The sequence below is a fragment of the Balearica regulorum genome, chromosome 19 (assembly GCF_011004875.1).
Source record: "Balearica regulorum gibbericeps isolate bBalReg1 chromosome 19, bBalReg1.pri, whole genome shotgun sequence".
Lineage (NCBI taxonomy): Eukaryota > Metazoa > Chordata > Aves > Gruiformes > Gruidae > Balearica > Balearica regulorum.
In genome coordinates, this window is record NC_046202.1 from 1,567,249 (window position 1) to 1,591,080 (window position 23,832).

General features: G+C 48.1%; 2 protein-coding genes across 13 annotated transcripts in view; both read left to right on the forward strand.

The window, feature by feature from the left end:
• NF1 (neurofibromin 1) overlaps window positions 1-23,832 on the forward strand; it is a 208,931-nt gene that overhangs the window by 160,020 nt on the left and 25,079 nt on the right. The window lies entirely within an intron of this gene.
• The window catches only part of MSI2 (musashi RNA binding protein 2), a 250,333-nt gene continuing 236,431 nt past the window's right edge, over window positions 9,931-23,832 (forward strand). For 4 of the 12 annotated variants that reach the window (XM_075771475.1, XM_075771478.1, XM_075771479.1 and 1 more), the window contains exons 1-5: window positions 10,074-10,341; window positions 10,547-10,587; window positions 10,761-10,842; window positions 11,222-11,306; window positions 15,581-15,622. In XM_075771475.1, coding sequence (XP_075627590.1) covers window positions 10,280-10,341; window positions 10,547-10,587; window positions 10,761-10,842; window positions 11,222-11,306; window positions 15,581-15,622 — 312 coding nt within the window. In that variant the 5' untranslated portion in view covers window positions 10,074-10,279. Of the gene's footprint in view, window positions 10,342-10,546; window positions 10,588-10,760; window positions 10,843-11,221; window positions 11,307-15,580; window positions 15,623-23,832 lie in introns of all 12 variants that reach the window. The other 8 variants (XM_075771483.1, XM_075771484.1, XM_075771485.1 and 5 more) reach the window with 6 other exon arrangements.

Sequence of the window (23,832 nt, forward strand, 5' to 3'; positions counted from 1 at the left end):
TGCGTCGGGGTAAATACACAGTCCTGTTTCGGTTGCATTAGTTAGGGCGTGTGTTAATCATGCCTGGACTGTGGTTAAAAAAAAAATAAATAAAAAGTCGCACCCACTCTGGCACAATGTCTGCCGAGACACAGTCATGCGTACGCAGTGCTTTGAACTAACTTTAACTGGGCAGAGCGGATTTTGTACTGGTTTGGGTTTTTTAAGGCATGGGGCTGTGGTGTTTCTGATCCAACACTGGGAGCTCTCAACCTGGCTCCCACAATTGGACCTGAACTGATTTAAGACAGGTTTTAAAAATCTCCGTCCCCCGGGGCGCGGTAGCGGGGGTCCCGGCTCGCCCCGGCTCCAGGCTTTGCACCACCCCGTCATCACGCCGTGACGCAAACGGCTGCGGGTGGGCTGGAGGGACGTAACGGCGGGGCTGTCACGTTCAGCCAGAGCGCGCGGCAGGGCATCCATGCCAGCGCAGTCTGGCTGCGTGCCGCCTCCGGGAGGACGCATGGTGCCTAATCTGGCATTAAGTTAGAGGGGAGTGAGACGCTGCCCGATCCAGCTGAGAGCCTCCAGTATGAAATTAACCCATCAAAGTAATTTGAATAAGCATGAAGTGGCAGAGTGACTTTATTACAGGGTAGTGCTCCACGTGTGATCGCAGCATTGCTTGATTTGGTACTTGGAGTCTGGAAACCAGGTTTGCTGTATTGCCAGCTGTGGCTTGCGCAGGCTTTTATACATGTTTAAGTGTGAATATTAAGCTGCCGTGTGGCAGGTGAATGATGCAAGAAGTGAAATGAAGGACCCAGAGATCTGGATCTGGCTCAGAAGGACTGAGAGGAGCATTATTATAGATCTTGTCACGCAAAATCTCTTTATTCCTGACAAAGCCTGTTCAAATTATTTGCCTAGCTTGATCTTAACATCAATGAAAACTCCAGTTGAACTTTGGCCAAGAAGGGACAGGTATGTCAGGACCAGCTGCTTAATTATGTTTACATCTAAATTGCTGCAGTAGATCTTCACTTCCTCCAAAGTGATTTTCCTCTGCTCTTTAATTTCATAGCACAATATGAGAGACATGAATCTTCATGAAACTACCCTCCTAATGCAGCAGAGACTCCACAGTGTTTGCAGCCTTTGCTTTTTATCACAAGAAGTCCCGGGGGGGGGTTCAAGGTAGGATCCTTGCCATCTCGGCTCAGCAATCACAGAAAGCCAAATAAATAAAGCAGGAAGTCGGCAAAGCCCTGATTCAGCAAAGGCACAAGCACAAGTTCAGCATTAACCTCTGCTTAAGATGATTTGGAACAAAGGAGTTAATCTCACGGCTGCCCAAAAGTCAGACCAGGAATCCAGGACCTTGACAGGCAGCACATCAGTGTTTTAAATCTAAGGGGAGAGGATGCTTAAAGATGAGGAATTTCTTAAATACGGGAAAAGAATGCTTCCCGGTATGAGGAGATTTCTTGGTAAGAATTCAAAGATTGTTTTCTGGTCCGTGGCCAGACGTGGTGGTCTGGTGTGATTTTGGCCAAAGCGCTGATGCCTCCGCAGTCGCATCCCCTCGCCCGGCTCCGGGCTGGGATGCTGGAGATCCCTGGGCAGCACGGGGAAGGGCTGGAGAGCGTGGTGGGGTGTCAGGGCAGCAGCTCCGCCATGTCCCGCCAGCGTTCCCCCCGCCCAGCAAGCGCTGCCGTCATCCACCCCCGGCACGAACGCGCTGACGGAGCCTCTCGGATGTGAGCAGGACCGTGTACGATTCGTAAAGGTCAATGTGGATCAAAATACTCTCCCGGGTGAAAGGTGCAGAGACCCCGCTGCCTGTTTTGGGTGCAGCGGTTTCGGCAGACAGCGGGTCAGAGCAGAGGGAGGGAGCGGAGTTTGCAGTTCAAATGCGTGCGACATCCCACGAGGAGGAAGCGTGATGCTCTCCAAGCCCGAAATCCGCTCGATCTCGCGGCGCGGCGGCGTGAAGGGTTGGGACGGGTGTCAGCGGGGCACGGCTCCCGTGAGCCCAGCGCAGCGGGCAAACACCGGCTGCGTCTCTCCTGAGCTCTTCGTGCTTATCTGATCTGTGCCTCCGTAATGATGTGGTTAGAATTAAATTATAGTGTTTTAATGTAGTTATGGCTACATTTACCAGGCACATTTCTTCCTGACGTACAATGCTGGAATTTGAGATATGGCCAGAGGCTGCATATGACTTCTTGTCTCCCGGGCTTGTTGCAGCCTTCCCATGTGCTACGCCGGCCCCTGGCCAGAAAGGGAAACTTAGGAGTCCGATTCACATCCGCTGCTGGAAAGCCAGGGAATTACATTAAAGGTAACTCCAGGACCGAGGAGCTAGTGGCTGCGTTCAGCGAGCGAGGCTCCTGCCTGCACACGGCCGTACCGTGATGGGAACGGGGCCAAGAGTCGCTGAGAATTGAGTCCCTTGCAAGAAGTTTGCACAGTTGGGTCTGGGGCCTTTTTATCCTTGTTGTTCAGCTGCAGGAAAAGAATACCTTCACAGGTGCACGTGTGAGCGGTTGATCTCTAGCCAATAAACATTGCTAGCATAAATATGACAATTTTACACCCATTGAAGATCTGTATTGAGAGCGTCTAAAGCTTCAGGGAAACTTTTTTGCTCTGGTCTCCTTTGATGTGAACTTAATGGTCAGGGAATTTGCTGTATCAGCAATAAGAATTATGATGTGATTAACTGGAGAGAAATAAATAAACTAGTTAACTCTCTGAAGTCAGACAGAAAACACCAGAAATCGGTGGTTTTGCCATTTCCAGTGTGCCAGAGGCGCGGGAATGCCAAAACCTCAAAACGTGACCATTGGCCAGAGGAGCGTCTGGCTCAGATAGCTAAAGGGACGAAATACTGCAGACGGAGAGCAGCGGCCACCGCAACGCCTCTCCTCTGGGCGAGGGGACGTGGTGGGACGAGGGTATCCCACCCTCCTGACAGCAAATCTGAAAAATTCTGTGGTCTCACATTTGATCAGCCACTGAACGCAGATGCTTTGGGCCACAACTGTGCAACAGAGCTGATGTGCAGAGCAATGAACCCTCCAGGATGAACGGTTCCCTTTACCTTCTCCTTGGGCCTCTTCTACAATCTCCCATCCTTGAGCCTCGCCGGGCCACGAGGTGTGTCCAGATCTTGTGGTGGGACCCCCAGAATGTCCCTGTTAGTGGGGGTGAACTCGCATAATTGCGAGGATCCCCACCATCTACAGAGAGCCGGTTTTGCTTATCAACCCTTCAGGGTGTTTTCATCAATTTTGATCTGCCTGTTGGAAATTTATAGCAATGATGCCCTCCAGGGAGTGACTTGTTTTTCCTACCCGCCCCCCCCCCCCAATTCAGCTTCAGATTTGTGAATTTTAAGTGCATATGCATATATAACCGCGTGTCTGTATTTATACAGATACTGCCAGTGCACGTTTTGCAGTAATTCTCCTTGGATGCTCTTGCTTTCTCCTGCAGTCAATTTTTTTGAATGACATGGAACCGATAATGAATGTGGTTTCAGTACCGAATGATCGGGCTGGCTCGTCTCATTCCACCTCTCCTGGTTTTGAGCAAGAATGTGAGGACTTGCTGTGTCTATTTTAGATTCCATCATGAAAGGAATAATTGAGATTGAGATTCTTAGTCACTCAATGCAGAAGGTCAGGGAATTAATGCTGTCTTACATCCAGACCATTCATTTACTGTGCCTCCTTTTTTTTTTTTCCCTTAACTGTCTGTAGGGGAAAACAAATGTGCCACAGAGAAGGTAACGCATCTTCAATGCCGCGCACACTCCCAGCCTCTGATAATACACGCTGTTTATCTTTATTTTGGGGGTGTTCCAGGGTACTTTTATCATCATAATTGATTAGTGTCGACAGGGGAAAAAAAAATCCAGGAGTAACAGGAAGAAATTATTCCAGTGAATCCATTGACTCAGTTGTAGCATTGATCTACTTCTGGGAATTATTTATAGGAGAAGATTCATAGTTGATAATATTAGTTTGGACTTCTGCAACAGTTTATCAGAGGATCTTAAAGGCCTTTGGTAACAATTAATCAGGTGGAAAAATAAGGCAGGCAGTCTCATTTTGGGAGAGGGAAGGAAACGGGATTCCCGGCGTAACTCTGGCCACGGGTATTTGCGGCCCAGGAAGCGAGCGCGTCTCCCCACGGTGTGACCCTGGCGGGAGGCGATGGCCTTGCCCCGGCTCTGAGGCGCTTGCTCGGGCCGCGGCCGTAGGAGCAGCACAAGCGGCTGGATTTCCAGCTGCCGTCCGCTGGTGGAGTTAAGGAAAGGTCTTTGACAAAAAATCCGCACTAAAACCCTCCTTAAAGGTGAAGCAAAGGCGTCTGCGAGACGGTCACCTGAGCCCGAGGGAGCAGGGAGAGCTGCACAGCGACAACCCAAAACCTCTTCTTGCCCTGCCTCTCCTCCCCATTTTGCTTTTGTTTTTAACTTAATTGATCTGTATCCTGCAATCCTACCCGCAGGAGAAATTACACATCTGAAAAAAGCAGGAGGATTTGTTTAAAGTAGCCTGGTTGGGTGGGGTTTTTTTTTTGGTGTGTATATATATATATAGAATTGCCTGGAAGTAGTAAATGGAATTAAACACTGTAGTTCTGAAAAACAAAATTCTCAGGGCTGTCTGTTGATTTCAAAGCCGATGAAAACAAAGCAGGCTTTGAAATCTTTCCCCACAGAGCTTTCCCCCCTCCTTCCCTTACCATCTAAAAGATAGGCCTGATAATATTTGGGTTTTATTCTTCTTTTGAAACAGTTGAAAAATGCTGCTTTCTCAGTTAAGATGAAAATCCTGAGGTTTTAATAAGGTCAGTGTAATGTCTTCATTAGCAAGATGCTGAAATAACTCAATGCAGATCTGGAACTTCCACCGGGAAAAACTTCCGTGTCTACCCAAAAAATCTAGAGCCACCTCTGCCCTAGGGGTGAGCCGGCACGGCTTCCCAAAAATTACCGGTCCTGGGAGAACCTCTGTCAGTTTAGGGACCGGCCGCTGCGTTTCCAAATGCTCAGCCAAACTCAAGTGCCTTTTGTTAGTTTTTCCCTGGCGAGCTGCTGGAGCAGCGGTCTCAGGTACCCGCAAAGCCCCGGGGTGCTGCGTTCCGTGGCTTCGTTCCACGTGGTCCAGCAGCTGGTAACACAGAGAGGGACTGGCAACCTGGGAAGACGTGTGGAGTTCACCACTAGGAAACGCAGGTGGATATTAAAGGATGGAGAGCCTAGAATAAAACAATCTAAACCATGTCTAACCCATTAAGTCTGCACTCTTGAAATTTTGCCTACAAATACCACAACAAAGCTGCTGGGTGCTGTGCCCTTGGGAGCCTGTCCTCCATTACGAATGCTGGGGACGCATAGAAAGCCTTCTCCCAGCTCTTTGGAGATGTGGCCAGTAACTGGCCAACCCTCCCTGACCCCCACGACTGGTCTCGAACCACGGCCCCCGAAGACGTCGCTTCCTTCCTCTGTGCCGTATCTTCTCCGAGACGAGGTTGGCGCAGTTTACCTCCCGGCGCGTTTCTGTAGATTGCTGTAGACACTGGGGGTAACGCCAAAGGCGGAGACGCATCAAGAAGACCAATTGTTTGCAATGACATATTCTGCATTTTAAATGATCTTTGATATCCTGGCAGCTCCCCAGTGTATCGCCCCTCCGTAACGCTGTCTAAATAATGTTTGTCAGGTGCAGCCACGTCTGGGTAACAGGCAGGCCAGTCCGCGGCGCACTGTTAGTCATCGGTGATTTCCGAAACCCACCGGCCGATCAATCTCAAGAACTTACTAAATGATAGATGGAATATAATATAGGTCATTATTTCTTCCCTATGCACGAAAATGAATTATTCAGTAAAGATTTAGACCCTTTTTATTATGACATTGAATTTATAGAGCATACAAAACATAAATGCAGATTTCTCCAGCGCCAGATAGATGAACTCATTCTCCGGGCAGCGTGAGTTAGATGCGGCCATTCGGCATCACTGCACGGCATGGACAAGGTGTCCGAACGGCTCGGGCACACGACTGCAACGCGGGCGATTGGGACCTACACCTGCCAGCTTCCTTACTCGGCATAGTATTTTCAAAAGCCCCTAGGTGGTTTAGGAGCCCAAGGTCTATCTATTTCAGAAACCAGGCTCTCAGGACCCATGCATCTCCGACGAGATTTGGAGTCACGGGTTACTAAGGCCTTATAAGTGTTTTTCTTAACAAACTCGGCATCTCAGTGCCTGATCCGTGAAACAGAGTTGTCGTGTATCGAAAGGAAATCAGTAAGGCTCAAACCCATTAATGAGAGGTAGGTGCTATACGGTACATGGACAGATGTGGTTTTCCTGAATTCTGTCTGCAGAGCTACTGTCTAGAATTTGGGTTGGTTTGTATCAATAACAGTAACTTTCCTTGTTATTGGAATAAACGTTCCAACTTTTAATTGTGCAGCTGGGGAGAATGTTACCACCGGCCAGCAGTTACCGATGTCAGCTTCGCAGTTCATTAGCTACTTCCGAAAGTCTGCGGGGAGCTCAGGTCTTTAGCCCGAACGTTAGAGCTCAGAGAGGAGGGGCGCAAAGGGCAAGGCTGCAAACCCTCCCCGCTCTGGAGAAAAGCCCGGGGACGGGCGCTGAAACAGCGCCTTCGGAGACGGGTGCTGCCAGCTACACGGAGCAGGACAGCGGGTCCTGGTTTGTCACCCGTGAGCTTCAGGCACTGAACGCACCCCCTGAGCATCCCTGGCGAAGCCGTTAGGGCTTTTGTTCACTGGAACACGGGGCAGTGAAGGGGTCAGTCCCTTTTTTAGGGCTACGCTGACCGCGGGTGGAAACACGGCAGTGCTGACCCCTTCTGAGCCTGTCCTCTCCGCGGCTGCATCCAGGGCAGCGAAGTGCTGCGTCCTCTGTCCTCGGACCAGACAGCGGGGAAACTTGTTTCCTCTGGTCATAGTCCAAACATTTTACTAATTGTTTTACTAACTCCCTGGGCCAAATTCTGCCCTAGGTAACGTGAGAACAATTTGCTTCTCAGAAAGCTGGGGTGTAATTACCTGTCATGGGTGTGTGCTGACCGTGGCAGGTAGGGTAAACGGGCTGACTGGTTTTTTTGGTGACGTTACAGAGGATCGCGGGCGGCTGGACCGCGCGTGCCCTGCAGATGCCATCGGGCAGCGGTTTGCATTGGGCTGTTTTCTACTGCTGCAGCATCTGCTGCTCGCCTTGGGCAGACGGCGTTCTCGGGGAGCGGGCTCTGCTCCGCGTGCAGCAGGATTGCTCTCTGGGCACGTGGAGAGGTGCGCGGGGAGCCTCCAAGAGAGGGGAAAGCCCTGCGCCCGCTGGCCTGGCTGCGCTGCCCTGGGCTTTCTCAAAATCAGTCATTAGTGGGATTTTCATCCTGCAAGTGCCATCAAACGGCCGTTGCCAAAACGCCCGGAGTAAGGACCCGGGTGGTTTCCAGCTTAATGTACATACATTAACTGCTCAGGTTTGTAAACCTCACCGAGGGCAAAAACAAACACGGTAATGGAAGGCTGGCCGAAAACGAGCTGAATTTCTAAATCTCAACAGCGTCTGCAGGAGAAATAGGAAAAATGACTGAATAGATTGAAACTGGTCACCTGCCTGAACCCCGGCTTTGGGAAAGGCGGAAAAGAGAAAGTATCGATAGTCTTTCAAAAGCCATTTGACCTGCAGTGTTCACTGATGTAAGGGGTAACACTGGAGATTTCATTTTAATATATAGAAATCCAAATTTTTTTCTCGAGCTGTAATCAGCTCCACTGAAGTTCCCTCCATCCATCAGCAATACCCGTCTCGTGCTTGTTCTTCCTGGAACCCCTTTAAAATTCTGCACCGCGGTCAGAGAGATTAAAGGGGCAATATAACCCCAGGAACCACGCTCCAGACGAGTAATTTCCCGGTGATTATTACGAGAAATGGCTAAGATCTGAAGGAGGCTCAGAGCGGGGAGGAAAAGACCGTTCTTTAATTCCCCCCCCCATTCACTTTGCACACCGGTGCCGCTCGCCCCGCTGGGGCAGGGCCGGGTCAGCTCCCGTCCCGCCGGAGCAGCCGGGGTCTTCCCTGCCCGTCGCGCGGGCGCCTGCCATGCTGCCAAACCAGAATTCAGCACTTTGTGACGAAACGAACCCACTAAAGGGCATTTTATCAGATTTTTACAGCGGTCAGCATCAAAACATGAAGATGACTTTCTCTGGTAGGCCCGACCTACCCAGATCTGTGCACGTCCTCTTATTCACACCTTGTCCACTGCTCACTGCTGGAAAGTACATTTACACACTGTCCCCACCCCCCCAGTGAAAAAAAAATTATAATCCCTGAGCTGGAAATAGTGGCGACCCCAAAATAGCTCTTGCAGGCGCTGCCGGCGAGCCAGGAGGGCTGCAGTTAGGAGGCGCTCGGCCTCGGGCGAGCTGAGGTACTCAAAATCCATGGATGTTCCTGAAAATGTAGGGCAACATGGCTCAGTCCCGTTGGGCGGGCGGCCCGCGCTCCCACTCAGCGCTTCTTAATTTAGGTGAAACTGATTGCTTTCACCTTACATAATTACGGCAACACTTGGCAGCCCCATCGCCGCTTCTGTCTGACGCTGCACAGTGCCGTTCAAACACCGAGCGTAAAACGCAGGAGCTGAGGGTAAACGCTGTCACTCACGCTGGGCAGTGTCCTTCTGGGGCCGAGGGCTGCACCGGCGCTGCCGGAGCCCTGGGGTGTGGGGGCACCGGGATGTGGGGGCACTGGGGTGTGGGGGCACTGGAGTGTGGGGGCACCGGGATGTGGGGGCACTGGGGTGTGGGGGCACCGGGATGCAGGAACCCTGGGGTGCAGGGGCACTGGAGTGTGGGGGCACTGGAGTGTGGGGGCACTGGGGTGTGAGGGCACTGGGGTGTGGGGGCACTGGGATGTGGGGGCACTGGGATGTGGGGGCACTGGGATGCAGGAACCCTGGGGTGTGGGGACACTGGAGTGTGGGGGCACTGGGGTGCGGGAACCCTGGGGTGGGGGGGCACTGGGGTGTGGGGGCACTGGGGTGCAGGAACCCTGGGGTGTGGGGGCACCGGGATGTGGGGGCACTGGGACGCAGGAACCCTGGGGTGCAGGGACACTGGAGTGTGGGGGCACTGGGGTGCAGGAACCCTGGGGTGTGGGGGCACTGGGGTGTGGGGGCACTGGGGTGTGGGGGCACTGGGGTGCAGGAACCCTGGGGTGTGGGGGCACTGGGGTGTGGGGGCACTGGGGTGTGGGGTACTGGGATGTGGGAGCCCTGGGACACGGGGGCCCCGGGATGCAGGAGCCCTGGGACGCGGGGGCAGCAGGCACCAGCCCCTCTGTGAGCACCCCAAGCAAGCTGCAGGTCAAAGCCAGGAGCATTCGCAGGCTGCGCGCGGCGCCGGGCGAAGGGCAGAGCGGGTGCGGGTGGCCAGGCTGGGTGACGGGTGACACCTCGCAGCAGCGCCCGGGGTCCTTCACCATCCCCGCACCCCAATGCGTCTCCGCGGCCGACAGCCCCGGAACTCTTCATTTGCCGTCAGTGCGGCCGTGCCGAGGGGGAGGCAGGCAGGGCTGATGGCGGGAAAGCCCACGTCCCGTGCCGCCACCTTCTCGCAACCTGCTCACGGACACGCGTGAACGCCCAGAGCAGACACCCGCGGTGAACTTAGCGAAACCGTTATCAGAGCGATGGGTTATCAACCGGAGGTGCCCGCTGATACCGCGCTGCCGCGCGCGCGCGCGCGGGGTGCTGGGCGCTTCTCGCCCGTGGGTGCTCGCTACCGTGGCGCGCGCGCGCGCGCGCGGCGGCGGTGACGTCGCGGCAGGGCCACGCGACGGCGGCGGGCCCCGCCCCGTGGCGCGGGGGCGGGAGGGAGGGAGGGAGGGAGTTGTTTGGGGGGGGGGGGGGGGGGGGGAGAGAGAGGCGGCGCGGGATGGAGGGAGGAGAGGATGGTGGCGGGGGGAGGGAGGGACGGCGCGGCGCTGAGCTAAGCCGATCCCACGTGTGACGGATCTGGCTGCTTCCCCAGCGCCTCTCCAGTGAGATCCTCCGGTAGCGGAGGGAGGAGGAGGAGGAGGAGGAGGGGGGAAGGGAAAAAAAAAAAAAAAAAAAAAGGGGAAAAGCAACCGGAGAGAACAGAGCTGTAACCGGGCCGGGGGGGGGCGGGTTGGGCGGGCGGGGGGGGTTCTCTCAGGGGTTCTCGCTCGGCGCGGCGCGGATCGCTGCGGGCTCCGCGCGGCCATGGAGGCGGACGGGAGCCAGGCTACCTCGGGGAGCCCCGGCGAGGCGCAGCACGACCCCGGGTAAGTCGGCGGGCGGCGGAGCGCGGAGCGGAGCGGCGAGGAGCGGGGCGGGCGGGGGGGGGGGGGCCGGCCGGCCCCCCCCCCCCCCCCGCCCGCCCCGCTCCTCGCCGCTCCGCTCCGCGCCTCTCCGCGCCGCCGTGAGGTGCCCCGTCAAAATGGCCGATCCCGCACCGGCGTTCAACTCCGCTCTCTTCTCTCCCTCCAGCAAGATGTTCATCGGCGGCCTCAGCTGGCAAACCTCACCAGGTAAGGACCGCCGCCCCCCCCCCCCTTTCCCCGGCGTTGCTCCCCCCCCCCCCACCTCCCTTTCCCCACGCGTCCCGCCCCGCGTGGGCCGCGTCCCGCCGCGCCGGGGCCTGCCCGTGCCCCCCCCCCCCCTTTTCCCTCCTCTGCCTCTGTGCTTCTCTCTCTCTCCGCAGACAGCCTTAGAGATTATTTTAGCAAATTCGGAGAAATTAGAGAGTGTATGGTCATGCGGGACCCCACCACCAAGCGCTCCAGGTAAAACCGACGCCCACCCGAGTCGGGTTGACAAACTTCGCGAGTTGCCGCCGGGCCGGGTGGACCCCCCCGCCCCCCGGCCCCGTACAGCACCCCCACCATCCCATCCCATCCCACGCGTGACCGGTGGGGCTCTTCGGGAGGTTTCTCCACGCTCCCTGCGCCGCATCCCTCCAGCCGGGAGGAGGAAACAAAGCGGCCGGGGGAGGCGGAGAGGTGCAGGGGCGGCCGGGCCGGGGCTGTCCGCCCGCCCTCGGGACCGGAGACTTTGGGGAAGGGGAGGCGGGAGGAAACAGGGATTTATTTTTATGACTGCTCTCCTTGTGTCTAGTTCTCATCGTTCCCCCCCCACCATTCCCTCGCTCTTTGTCTCTCACAGAGGCTTCGGGTTCGTTACGTTCGCGGATCCGGCGAGTGTAGACAAAGTCCTGGCTCAGCCCCACCACGAGCTGGACTCCAAGACGGTAGGTCATGCGTGGGGCTGCCCGGCTGCCCTTCGCCTGCTGCGGCGGCACGGCGGTGACAGGCGACATTCCAGGGACCTGCCCTCGCCCCGCGCTCGGCCGCGGCTGTGACTTCGGCTGCTGGGCTTGTTGGGTTTTTTGTTGTTTGGGTGTTTTTTGGGTTTTTTTTTGGTTTTTTTTTTTTTTTTGCGGGGCGGTGTCGAGCTGTCATTGAACCGGGACTTTGCATGGTTGGGTTTTGTCCTTTTTTTTTTCCCTAGAGTCCGCCCGCAACTTAGGAAAAGCGGTAACTTTCATTTTTTTAAATCCAAATTTACCCATACAGACTGATGGCTCCTCCCCCAGCCTTATATTTTATTGAGCGGTGACATTGAAAAAATTGTGGAGTGAAATCCAACTTTTTTTGGTGTTCCGCTGCAGAATGCTTTCTACAGGGAACTTTCTACTTCTTCTGATTGATTATTTATTTATTGGTCCATGCATTTCAAGGTGGGAGTGACTGACTGTCAAATCGTAAAAGCTGCTTCTAGTGTCATTTCCCAAAGTCATTTTTTGGAGAGATCCCCCTCACCTGTGATGTCAGGGCCCTTATGAAACATACGCATTAATTTATGGAAAGCTATGCAAGAGCTCGAGAGTAGATGTGGCGAAGAAGCACAAGTCCCAATTCGTTGTTTTTTTTTTTCTCCAGAGCTTTTTGCTATGCTCAGTCTCCAGTGGATAACGTAAGGAAAATGCTCGTGAGACTCAGCTGATCTTTTTTTTTAAATAAACATTGCATTTACTTTTTTTTTCCTTTTTTTGATAAACAACCTCCCCCCCCCATGTAAGTTTGCCCCTTGACCTGATACGGTATTTTCAGTATTGGGTCAAACAAAAGGTATCATCAGCTGTGTGTAGCTTTGGGCCCTGTTTTTTCCCTGCGATCAAGGCCATGCAAAAAGATGAAGTTTTTCTGGCTCCTACTTTGTTGCAATTTTAAGCCTCGGCAAACCTGGAAGGGGAGGGGGGAAGGACACTGGTAGAGGTCATTGCTTTGGTGCTGAGCGGTCTGAAGGGGGTCGTGTTTTGGGAAGGATCGTGTCGGTGTAACTGTCTGGCAGAGAGCTTCTGCTGAACGTATTGAATGTGTTCTGTAACTGTCTTTTATAGTATGTATTCTGGATCTTAAAGGTTTTATTTTAACATGAGCGTGGTGTTAGACAGAATCCTGTCTCGGTGCTGGAACATCTCGTGTGTGCCCATGTATATGAGATTATAGTTAAATGAAGAATAGAAGAAGCAGGGAGCAAACATGAGTGTATGATTTTTTTTTTTTTTGAAATGTAATTTATATGAAAAAAAAGCCCAAAGCTCTCGTAGAAGCAGGTGGAATCTAGTGTTTTAATTTGACCTACAAATTCTGCTGGGCTTGTCTGAACACGTAGCCCATGCTTTCACATGCCTTAATAATTTGATTTTAGGTTTAATCAGATATGGTAAGATAACTGATTCAACTGTGCTCCTGAGATTAAACTCACCAGACTTTTCATGTACAGCTATATTCTCTATGTGTTTTTAAAGATAAATTTAGATAAGAAGAACAAAGGCAAACAGTGTCTTGAATGAGGGTTTAAAAAAAAAAATCATGGGAGGACACCCTGTCATATTTCTGACTATAATTAAGTCCTCCCCCAGCTTTTTTCCTGTCTCACAGTCTAGTCCCTGCAATGTATTAATTTGGTCTTCTCTGGGGGAGGGGTGAAAAGCTTGACCAGGACAAATTTGCCTCAATTTTGATTGTGTGATAATGATTGAATCAATCTAAATAAGAAATCGACCTTAGAATCAGTTACACAGCTTAAAAGTAAAACATAAAATGAGCCAGGTTCCCTTTCAGCTGTTTATTTGTAGACGTATTATAGTAACTGTTCTTTAGTATAACATAGCATTTGACTCTGTTTCAACGTTCAGCACAGGAGGCAGATCGGTTGGGTATTGGCATGGAAACGTCGCTCTTGTTTACAGTTACGTTAAAAGCTTTGTTTAGGTAATGGCCATTCATATCAGAAATAGTATTATAGTCATTTCCTAGAGGACTTGTAGATACAGTAAGTAGAATTGTACCTAACTAACTAATTTTTTTTTTTTGGTAGAAGTTTGGTTTTTTTTTTTGGTTTTTTTTTGGTTGTTGTTTAAATAGTTGACAGGGATATGCAAAAGGTATGGATTTGCCATGTTGATTGCCAGCGTTGTCTTCAAACGCTGATGGTGTTTATCCAAAAGGTTTTGTGAAGGAAAATTCAGATACTGAAGAAGGGCTGTGGCTGTGGTGCAAAGAACTCCGTGCTCTTTGAACTGACCTTCAAAAACGAATGTGTTGCTTTAGAGTTTAATGGCTCTTCCAACTTTTTACCAGCGGGACTTTGCAGTGATGTCCTTCTGGGGGGCCTGGTGTTCTTTGTTGAGAGAACTTCCACTTCTGAAGCAAATGTAGAAATGTGCATGTTTGCCTCCACCTTTGGGTATTGCTGTGGAAAATCTGTACCTGTTGTATTTCCCCAGTAGACAAATGCCTAGTCAGTGCTGAATATATTTGTAGATAATGTTAATCTCTATGAAAAGGTTAGCTTTCTAGATAAAGAATTTTACTTTTTATGCTTTTTCAACAATAAAGTGGCATGTAATCGCTCATTTCTCAGGTATGTCCTAAAAAAGATAGTACATTTGTATCTGATGTAGACAATCAGTTTATCAGTCGCACATCAAATGTTTGTGCTATTTCCAATTTTGACAAATTAATTGAGTAAAACTGCTTTTTAGGAGAGGCCCATGGTTTTTTTTTATCAGTGACAGGAATATTTGTCACCACAGGAATAACAATACCGAATGGAAACATCTCCTTTTCCTCAGGGTTAGCTGGAACCGGGGGGGGGGAGACCCAACAAACCCAAACAACTGTTAAAGAAACCCTCTACTTCTAAATATGGCTTAACACAATCAGGATCAGTTTCATCAGTTTGTCATATAGTCAAAGATGACACTGAAAGCAGTCACAAGTTGCACACGTAAGGTAGGATTTAGTCCTTTAAAAAATCCTTTTCCACACTCTTTATTTAGAGCATGTCTGCGTGCAGATGCTGCTAAAAAACAGAGGTGAAATCAGCAGCACGTAGACGTTTTATTGCAATCATTTTTAAAGATGACAATTTAAGATGGGCAGTTGTTTAAAAGGTATTATTTTGATTTACATCCAGCCGTGCGTCTGCGGTGGTGTCTTTTTCGTTATAAGTGATTTTTGAATGGTAGAGAAGAATTGCTTTTTAAAGATGACCCATGTGGAAGTTGTTTTTAAAATTGCAGAATTAGCATTTTGGAATTGCAGAGTGGACGCACTTTCTGATTTATGCAGCACAATGGGAGTCAATGCTGCATCTTAAAACAAGGGAGCATGGGGAAAACAAAGATAGGTTTTTTTCTTCCTTTTTGTCTCTGTGGTAGCATGCTTCATTCAAGAATACTCTAGGTAACTCCTTCATGGAAAATCTTTTTTAAGAACTTGGTTTCTTCTGATTTAAAATGCCTGAATGTTTTGGTTGTGTCTTGCTCTCCCCTCTTTCCCCCTTCCCATAAAAGCCCTTTTGTACTCTTGCATTGCTCACGTATATTCTTTGAGGGTGAGCAAACCAGATCAGTTTGGCATATTGCTAAGAAGGATAGTCTTGTGGTCCTTCTAATGTTTTGGCTTTAATAATTGAAATGTAAATAATTTGACTTTGTGTTTTGCATTTCTTTTTTTGTGTGGTGTTGCTAGTCAGTTGACAAAACAAAGCAGAAAAATAAAAGAAAAAGTAACCCCAAACTCAACTGAAGGAAGGTGCAGGTGTCAAAACCAACAGGTTAAGATCTTGATCAGAAATGTTGGCCATCTTTCTGTGCCCCCTCCAGACTATGCAGATAACATTTAACGTGCAGGTTTGTGGCAGAGGCAGCACCCAGAGACTAGCACAGGGCTCCCTGAGCACCGGCGGAGATTGTCGCCCAGAAGATGATGTAGGAGGTGTACAGAAGAGATGTTTTCTTTCTCTCTTTCCATCTCCCTCCCCCTTCTAACCGCCCCTGCCCCAGACAAACCCAGACTGTGATCCATCAGTTTGAGTAGTTCTAGATGACCTAGTGTGCTGAATGATAAGCCTGAGAAATGAGGGATTAATAATTCAGTGATTTTTTTTTTTAAAAGTATATAAATTGACAACAAAAGCTATCTTGTTGATTTCCCCTTTCTTTTTTCTCAGATTGACCCTAAAGTTGCATTTCCCCGACGAGCACAGCCTAAGGTAAGTAGGAGGATCGATAATAGGATTTTAGGCACACAGAGAATCATTGTTGCCAGGCAGTTCAGGTTTCAAACAGGGAATTGGCAATGAAAGCTTTTAAAGCCGGAGTGCATGGCGTCTTAAGGGTATCAGCGTATGGCTGTGAAACTACAGGAGAGCTGCTTTGTGCGATATTACGTGTCTCCGGTTTAACCGTCTCCTTGCAGAGTCCCAGTTGATCGCGGCTGGCTGAAAAGCAGAGACTTCTCTAGTTGTAGCAGGAGATTGTTGCCGCATTACTTGCGTTTGTTATGCTATTTTACGCAATATGTTTTGCATGGTGTTTATGAAGAGCATTTGGATTAAGTGCAGACTTTAGGCTTGTTTTGAGCTGAGCTTTCAGTTCTGTGGTTGTGATGGATGGGAATGTATCTTTGCCTTCATTGTTTGCAAATTTTCTTTTGTATAACTTCAGAGATGTGTTTGGAGACTAATAAGCATTGGATAGCAAGTTTCTGATGAAGCTCTGAACTCTTCAGGCCACGGGGTATTCTTTTGCTAGAACAGTTAAACAATGAGCTTTAAGTCTCTTAGCCAATTGGGCTGGTTGAAGAAGTGACCTTCTTCTTCCAGGGCACTCCTGCTATAGTGCAGCCAGTTTCCACGTTGGGACAAAGACGCTGTAGCCATGTGCAGAGGAACGTCTGTCTGCAGGCTTGCTCTGAAATATCGCTGGGTGCCGTTTCTTCTGGAGGAGTTGCTTATGGAATAGAAGTGGTTGCTGCTTTTTAGGCTGTGCCTAATGAAAACAACAGACCAGTTTCAAATCCAAATGTGCAGTCACTTTTATTGGAATTTTGAAAGCCAGAGGCTGAAAGAGAACTTGTAATTTGCTTTTTTTAAAATTTTATTTGTTTTTGAGGGTATATTGGAAGAACTTAATTTAGCTGGTGGATGCCACTTTTGTATACACTCTAATCATCTCAGGTTACTTCAGTATTCTGTTAAAAAATGGGGAGACAAGGCTGCAAAGCTGTGGACGCAAGTCAATAAGGAAAAGGGGTTTAAAGTTGGTGGCAGGAGATTACCTGAACAAGTTCAACCTAACAATTTTATTGCATATAGCTCCTCATGAAAGTAAGCAGTTTAAAGGCGTGTGGAACCATAATGTTAAATATTGTACAAAACATGCATCTAGGAAAAATTGTGTGTAATTTAAAAACCTTAGGCATATAGCAGGAGAGGTGCTAGTGATTTCTTTAAAAGAAAAAAAAAAAAACCCAAACAAAAAAGAGAGCAAACCCAAACAGCCTACTTGCAGAATTTTAAACCAAACTAATGTAGTCAACTCTTCAGAGGTTCTTTTCTTCATAGGACATATCTAATAACTAATTAGTGAATAATGGCATGCCTGGCTTGCTTCTGCGCTAAGCGAAGAGTTTATAGTTAGTAGGGTTTGTGGCTTCTGGATTATGTTGTTGGATTAATGTTGTCTTTAAGGTACAATTAAAGTTATCAGAATTTTGAAGTGTTTCATAATTCAAGTATGAAGATGATCTTGCACTGTGGCTGATGCTCTGTTCTCCCTGCCCAATACCTTTTAAAGGCTTATTTACATTTTAAACTGTTGTCAATTAGCTGTTATCTGTTTCTACAGTGTTATTTGTAAAAGTTTATAACGCTTACAACAGAGCTGTTAAGATGTCCCATGTGATTTCTTCTATAACAATTAAAAAAACCAGGGCATGTCTTATGCTGAGGATATTAGCGAGTTAAATTTTTGTGTTAATGCAAAATCAGGTCATTTTTACAAAGGGGATTTTGTTTTTCTCCACGTATGGTTTTGTTTTGTTTTGGGTTTTTTTTTGTTGTTGTTTTGGTAACAGACATCTTTCAAGTGTGGGGCAAATCCTGGAATGTATGCTGGTTTCCACTCTTAGCAGGAACTCGCTCTCTCTGGAGAGATCGGCAGTGTCTCTTTCTGCTTTTTACGCACTTGTCCTTCCTAAAGTGTTGGGATTTCTACAGGGCACTTGAAAAAAATCTTAAGATTGAAAGGAGCCTTATCAGGAAACGGAAGAAAATCAGATGCAGTATAGAACAGATTTTACATCAATTATGATGTATTACTCTGGACTGTGTTTCATAATCTGGATTTTTTTTGTTTTCTGTTTTTTAATTAGATACTGAATTAAAGGTTTGGACTTTAGTTGTTCATTTATCCTAGTTGAATACCAAATGCTCAGCGTTAAAATGTGACTGTACTTTAGTCTAATTAACTAGCTAATGCTTGGGTCTGTGGAGATTAATGGCATTTAATGAAATGTCTCTGTCTCTAGGTTTGAGGGAGATTTTTTTTTTTTTTTTGAAATTTTCCTGAGTAGTCTTTCTTCCTGGTGTGTTTAGCAAAACTCAGAGTGGTCTTTTTTCAGTGTTCTTCCTGGCTTTGCACCCTGTCGGTGGCTGGGTGCTGAGGTGGAAGCAAGGCTGCGGGCGCATTCCCCCCCCCTCTTGCACAGGCAGACCTTCTGGCAGTGCTTCCCTCCATCCATCCCTTCCTTCGGGAGCCCTTTTGACCTGCCTCGGCAGGATTAACTCTTCAGCAGGCAGTGGCCGCGCTGGTTCTCGGGCCGCGTTTGCCTCCTTTGCCAGATCACATGCTCGCTGTGGTCTGCGGGGTCATGCTCGCTTATTTGTGCGCGCACAATCATTTCTGCCTGTTCCTTCCCCCCTTCTGATTCACTTTAATTGGCTAGTCTTCCCCTTTCAAACTGTAGCCCAGTAAAATGCTTTCTTTTGGGCTTTTTAAACTGCGTCTCCATGATTTGACACTTCTCTGGTGATGCAAATTGGTTACTGAGCAAGAAGTGGCAGGTTGTAACAGCAGAGCATTCTTCCCCGATTTTTTTAGAACGACCCTCGCAGAAAATCCTTGGTGATTGCCTCCAGTGGATTACGCCATGATGTGTAATCCTGCTCTCCTTGTGGAGTCCAGGCCCCGGACGACTTGAAGCCATTGTTTTAGGAAATTTGCTGCAGGGGTTTAACTTGTTGAGGTTCTGGTATATGGCTAACAGCGAGATGAAAAGAATATGCGTATGCTTTCTCGTGGCTGCTGTTTCTTGATAAAAATCTGTCTTGCTTCCAAGTGCTGGAAGGCACTCTGTAACAGTTGATCATTTGTAACTCTGCTGACTTAAAAATCCTTAAAAAGCAGCAGTGACGGGGAGTAGTAGTTTTGTACCCCCTTTTGAATACTGAAGACTGCAATAATTTGTCTTTTAAAAAATGTACATAGCCTGCCAGTTCTGACATTGCCTACTATAGGTTGGAGAAGCCTTATCAAATTTAGCATGTTCATTAGGTATTTTCAAATGTAAGCAATTTCCACCCTCACCCCTCCACCTTGGGGATTTACTTAAAAAAACAAAATAAGCCAAATCTGAAGAGCAAAAGGACAGCAGCCTCAGTCCGTGAAGAAACTCCTTGGCCATGAAAATACTTACGTGTGACTTACTGGTATAGAAATGTGGATGCTTTGTTGTGCAAAGCTGTGTATGAAACACAGGCAGAGAAAACTTCAGTCAAATTTTACGGGTAGTGAGGCTACCCACTGGGTTGTATTTTGTGCTCGGGTTCCTCCAGGTTGGGACCGAGGTGCCGGCACTTACTGCAGGGGCATAATGCATATGGTTGGGAATTGCTCCGGCAAGTCAACAAGCTGGAACTGCTTCCATGGCGTTCATTAGCATTGTGTATGCGATCTGCTGACTGTAGCCTCTATGCATCCTCTTCAGCAGCTGTGAAATAAGAAGGGGAAGCCCGTACTGCTGCTAGCTCCTGGAGCTGCTCCTGTCGCTCGGTGGCATGGGCTGGAAGCTGGCTGTCCAGCGTCCTGTCTGCTGATGACCTGGAGTAGAGATGGTTGTTTGCAAGATTGCATATTTTAATTTGGGATCTAATCTGCATGGGTTGGGTACAATCTTCTGGTGACCATTTGGTCACGAAATAGTAAAAGGTCTTTATTCGGTGAGGGAAGGTTTTGTTTGATAGTCAGATGGTGATGCTGAATACCGATGTTTTCATTAGAGGTATCTTACTCTAACAGAGGACAGTGCAGGATCGGTAACCGGTTCTGGCATCTCCGTGCTCCGGTCAGTCAGTGTATCTGCGAACTGTGCGTACCTTGTCTGTGGACTAGCTGGTTTCCTGTCTGGCTAGGCGCATGGACTTTAAGAGGTGCAGTTGTGCACATCTGTTCCTCCTTCTCTGGCGAGAAACAGAGCGTCAACAACTCTCCTTTCATTGGAGTCGCCCCTGGTTAAACCCGCGTGAAGCTGGCTGTTCCAGAGCAGCAAATGGAGGGCATGCCCTTTTGGAATAACACCCAGGCCAACCTGGGATTTTTTTTTTTTTTTAAAGCTAACCAGTGAATTTAGATGTCTGATTCCAATTAAGTTAGCTGTGGGTGGGGTGTCTGCGTCCTTTGGCTGCCTGATAAGCGTGAGCCAGAGTAGCAGAGAGATATTTTATTCCAAAGCAAATGATGGACCTTGAAAATCAAGAGTTCTTTTGTTTGTTTCCTCCCTTGCTTCTGCCTGTAAACTCCTCCAGGTTAGTCCCACTATTTCCCATCTTATTTTAAGTATTGGGTAGACTTTGAAGTATTTTTCAAAAGAATGTGAACTGAACACACCAGCAGAACTCGGGATTCTTCCTTTCCTGCCACCCTTCCTTCCCCATCAGGCTGTAAAGAGCAGCAAGGTCAGGCCTTTTCCCTATGTTTTTTTTCTTTTTTTGTTTTAAATTCCCCTGCAGGTCTGGATGGCGTAAGAGAGGAAGTATTTCCTGCTCTTGGCATTGGGCATAGATGTGTACCTTAATAATATTGCTGTATCTTCTGTATATAGGGTAATGTGAAGTCTTTACCAGATGATATAAAGGATTTCTTTTTGTGGTTGATGGCCAGTGTTGTGGTATCTTGTTGACCAGCCTTGGCGTAGATCTGTTTTCCGGGGTAAGCTGCTCCTCGAATCTGTCCCCCTCTGGCATTGGCTGGTCAGATGGAAAAGTTGATGAGTCTGGGCCTTGGCTAATCAACCCAGGTCTTCTCAGGTAATAGAGGATCAGGGGTTTGAAACCCATTACTCTGGGGCTCAGATTCTTGCTCTCTGCGATCTGTTCGAGGCAGAGCATTATCTCTGTTCTGGGATGCTGCTGGCAGCCAGAGGAGAAAGAGGCTGCGCAAGGCGTTCTGTGGAGTGCAGTGGGTTTTGTCAGAAGCAAGAGCTGAGCTGGATTTTTGTAATTCTGTTGTTTTTGGAGATGTAAACATTCATTTCTTCTCCCGAGCCACTCAGGTAGATTGCTCACGTTGTCCTTAATCCCCACAGGCTGTCTCGTATTTGTGTAAAATGTATTTATTTCCATTATCATTGCCTAAGGACATCGTTCTTGTTAACAAGAGTCCTAATGTATTTTCCTTCCCTTTGACTTACTGGTAACCAAAAAGTAAAATTGAACATCATTTAACTTGGGAATTTTAAATTTAATTTTATTTTTTTAAGGGGTTTCTACATTCCCCATGCTTTTCTGTATTGTTGAATTATTTTTTAGTCATGTCTAGCAGGTAATTTCTCTGCACTGAGACCTTGCTGCTTCGATATGCCAGGAAAGGGTCCGAAATGAGGGAGGTCGGGGAAATGGAAGAAGCGCGGCATGCTAACACCCTTGTGCGTTCCTCTCTGCTTCCAGATTGAGTACATCTCGTCTGCAAAGTGCTGAGCCTTTATCAGCCCGGGGGTAGGTCTACTAATGACTGATCTAAAACCATCAAATTCATTTATTTGTCACTGCCAGTGACAGGCCAGTTAATGCTAATGGATTCTTTTTTTAGCCTGTTGACTCTGGTGATAGTCTCATAAATGTTGTGAAATCCAAAGCATTAAGGGAACTTGTAACTTATTTTTAGAGGGGAGCTATTGAAACAGGGTAAGGTGTTGTGGGTAGATCAAGGTATATGTTATGCTGAGAAGGAAAAAGAACAACTCCTCTATTTCATTAAGCCATACATAGATGTCTTTGCTGTTTCTAATAGTTATTTGACTTTTCAATTGTATTTTAATGTTCTCTTTAAACACATTTTGGGTCATGTTATAAAGGGAGGAGAAGCTGTAAATAGAGCCAGTCATCTCGGGAAAAAATGGCTTGTTTCAGAAAATGGTTCATCTGCAGGGCCTGAACCTTCTCTATCCCTATTGTGCGAAAGCACTTAAGCATGTACTTAAGTTGCATGTGGGTAAGTGCTTTGCTGAATCAGGATGGACTAAAAGCACATTATTAAATACTTTGTTGAACTACAGAGCCTGTAGCAGAAAAAGGTTAAAAGATTACTTTGTGTGTTTGACAGTGCTCTGTATATGGTCAGTCCCATCACTTCTCTTTCAGAGACAGCCTGTTTCGTCTCTCATTTTTCCTCCTCCACCAGAGGATCTCGCTCACAGGAAAATATTAAGCTGCTGTTTCCTCAAAAAAGTGATTGCAAGGTCAGTGTAGCATCAGACTTAAAAAAAAAAAGATAAAAAAGAAATAATTGTCTAAGCTTAATTTAGTCTCTAGCCCTGCAATCACACATTCTATTTGCCTTAGTCACTGGAATAATTCTGTAAACTATGTGAGTAGTGTTCAACGTGGCTTAGGTTTCTAAGATGTTATTGCTGTAGAAATTGTGGTTTGCTGAGTAATTTGAAAGTTAATGCGAATCTCTGTAGTCAGATCAGCATGCGGTATTAATAAGTTACTTCTAAACTTTGGCATTTTGCTGCTCTCCTGTTGAAAATATGTCCTTTTATTTTTTTGAGTGCAGAGAAAATCTGAAGAATGTTAGGAAGTTTTTCTCCCCTGCTCAGTCATTCCTCATGCTGGGACATCTGCAGCTGGATGTATTGTTGTCACCGAGTAGGCTTAAATTAAGTATTAAGATTGTACTTTGGGAACTTTGTATTATAAAGAAGAGCCTTACCCTGCTAAGACTTACGCAATTCTATGTGTGAGGAATAGTTCCAGAGACCTCAGCAAGCACAGTCGAATGCGGACAAGACTTCTTAATATGTTGGTGAAGGGTAGGTGGCAAGAAGGGTGAAGGAAAGGAGGTATTGGCAGCAGCAGAAAGTGTCGTTCCCTCTGCCCTTCCCTCCCCCCAGCAAAGACTTGCATTAATTTCCCATTGACTCTGATGTACAATAGGGAAGAGGTTTCAAGCTGACTGAAGGGGCAAAGGTCCAAGAAAACTACTGTAGCAAGAGCTGATGCAGAGTGACAGTAATGAGGTGGCCTGGCAGGTGGGAGGGAAAATGGTGGGGTGGGGGAAAGAAACTAATATCTGGTGAATTAAGTAGTTCCCAGGGTTTGAAGTAGTTAAGTCCTGTTGGTTTTATTTTCCCCTGTATGTGCCGTACAACTATGAGATACGGCTGGAGCGAGGCCTCCTTGGCTGAGAATGTGGGCAGGGTCCTGGTGCAGCTCCAGTCCTCGTGGATCAGGGCTGGGTCACTGCGAGTGCTGGTGATGCCCAGAGGATAGGAAACTCTTCTGCAATGTCCCCAAACCTGTGCTGTCCCTGGCTCTTGAGCTCATCTTTACGTTGATCTGTGGGTCAGTTTTGCATCAAAGAGAAGGTGAGCAGCACACGGTGAAGAAGTGTTTTGAAAATTTGATTTATTTAAATTAGGGACCGTGAAGTGCTGACAAGACTTTCAGCTTCTTGAATGCTGGTGGAAACAGAATGCCTGCTAGGTGGAGAGTCAGTAGGGGTTGTTATAACAGTTGCTGAATAAACATTGTTCAGGAATCTTCCCAAAGGGTGATTTGGTGTGGTGTGTAAAGAGGTTGCAAGGAGCTGAACGTTTGTCCCAAGTATCTGTAAATCCCACCGGACTGAAAGGTATCACTCAAGTCAGAGGCTTGGTTTGTGGCAAAAGCTTGTCAGCTGCAAACCCTCAGCCCTGGCAGAAGGTTTGCTGTTTGTTGCACTGCTAGAAGGAGGTGTTGCTGAAGGAGACATTGCTAGTGATTTTTCTGCAGTGCTTACTGAGAGAGTGAAACTTCTGCATAGTTTTCCATTTGGCCACGTTATCGTTCATGTTCAGAGATGCATCGGTGCCATTCCCTGCTCTGAGCCCGAGCTGTGCACAGAGCCTGATACATACACTGAGCATTTATCTCTTTGCCAA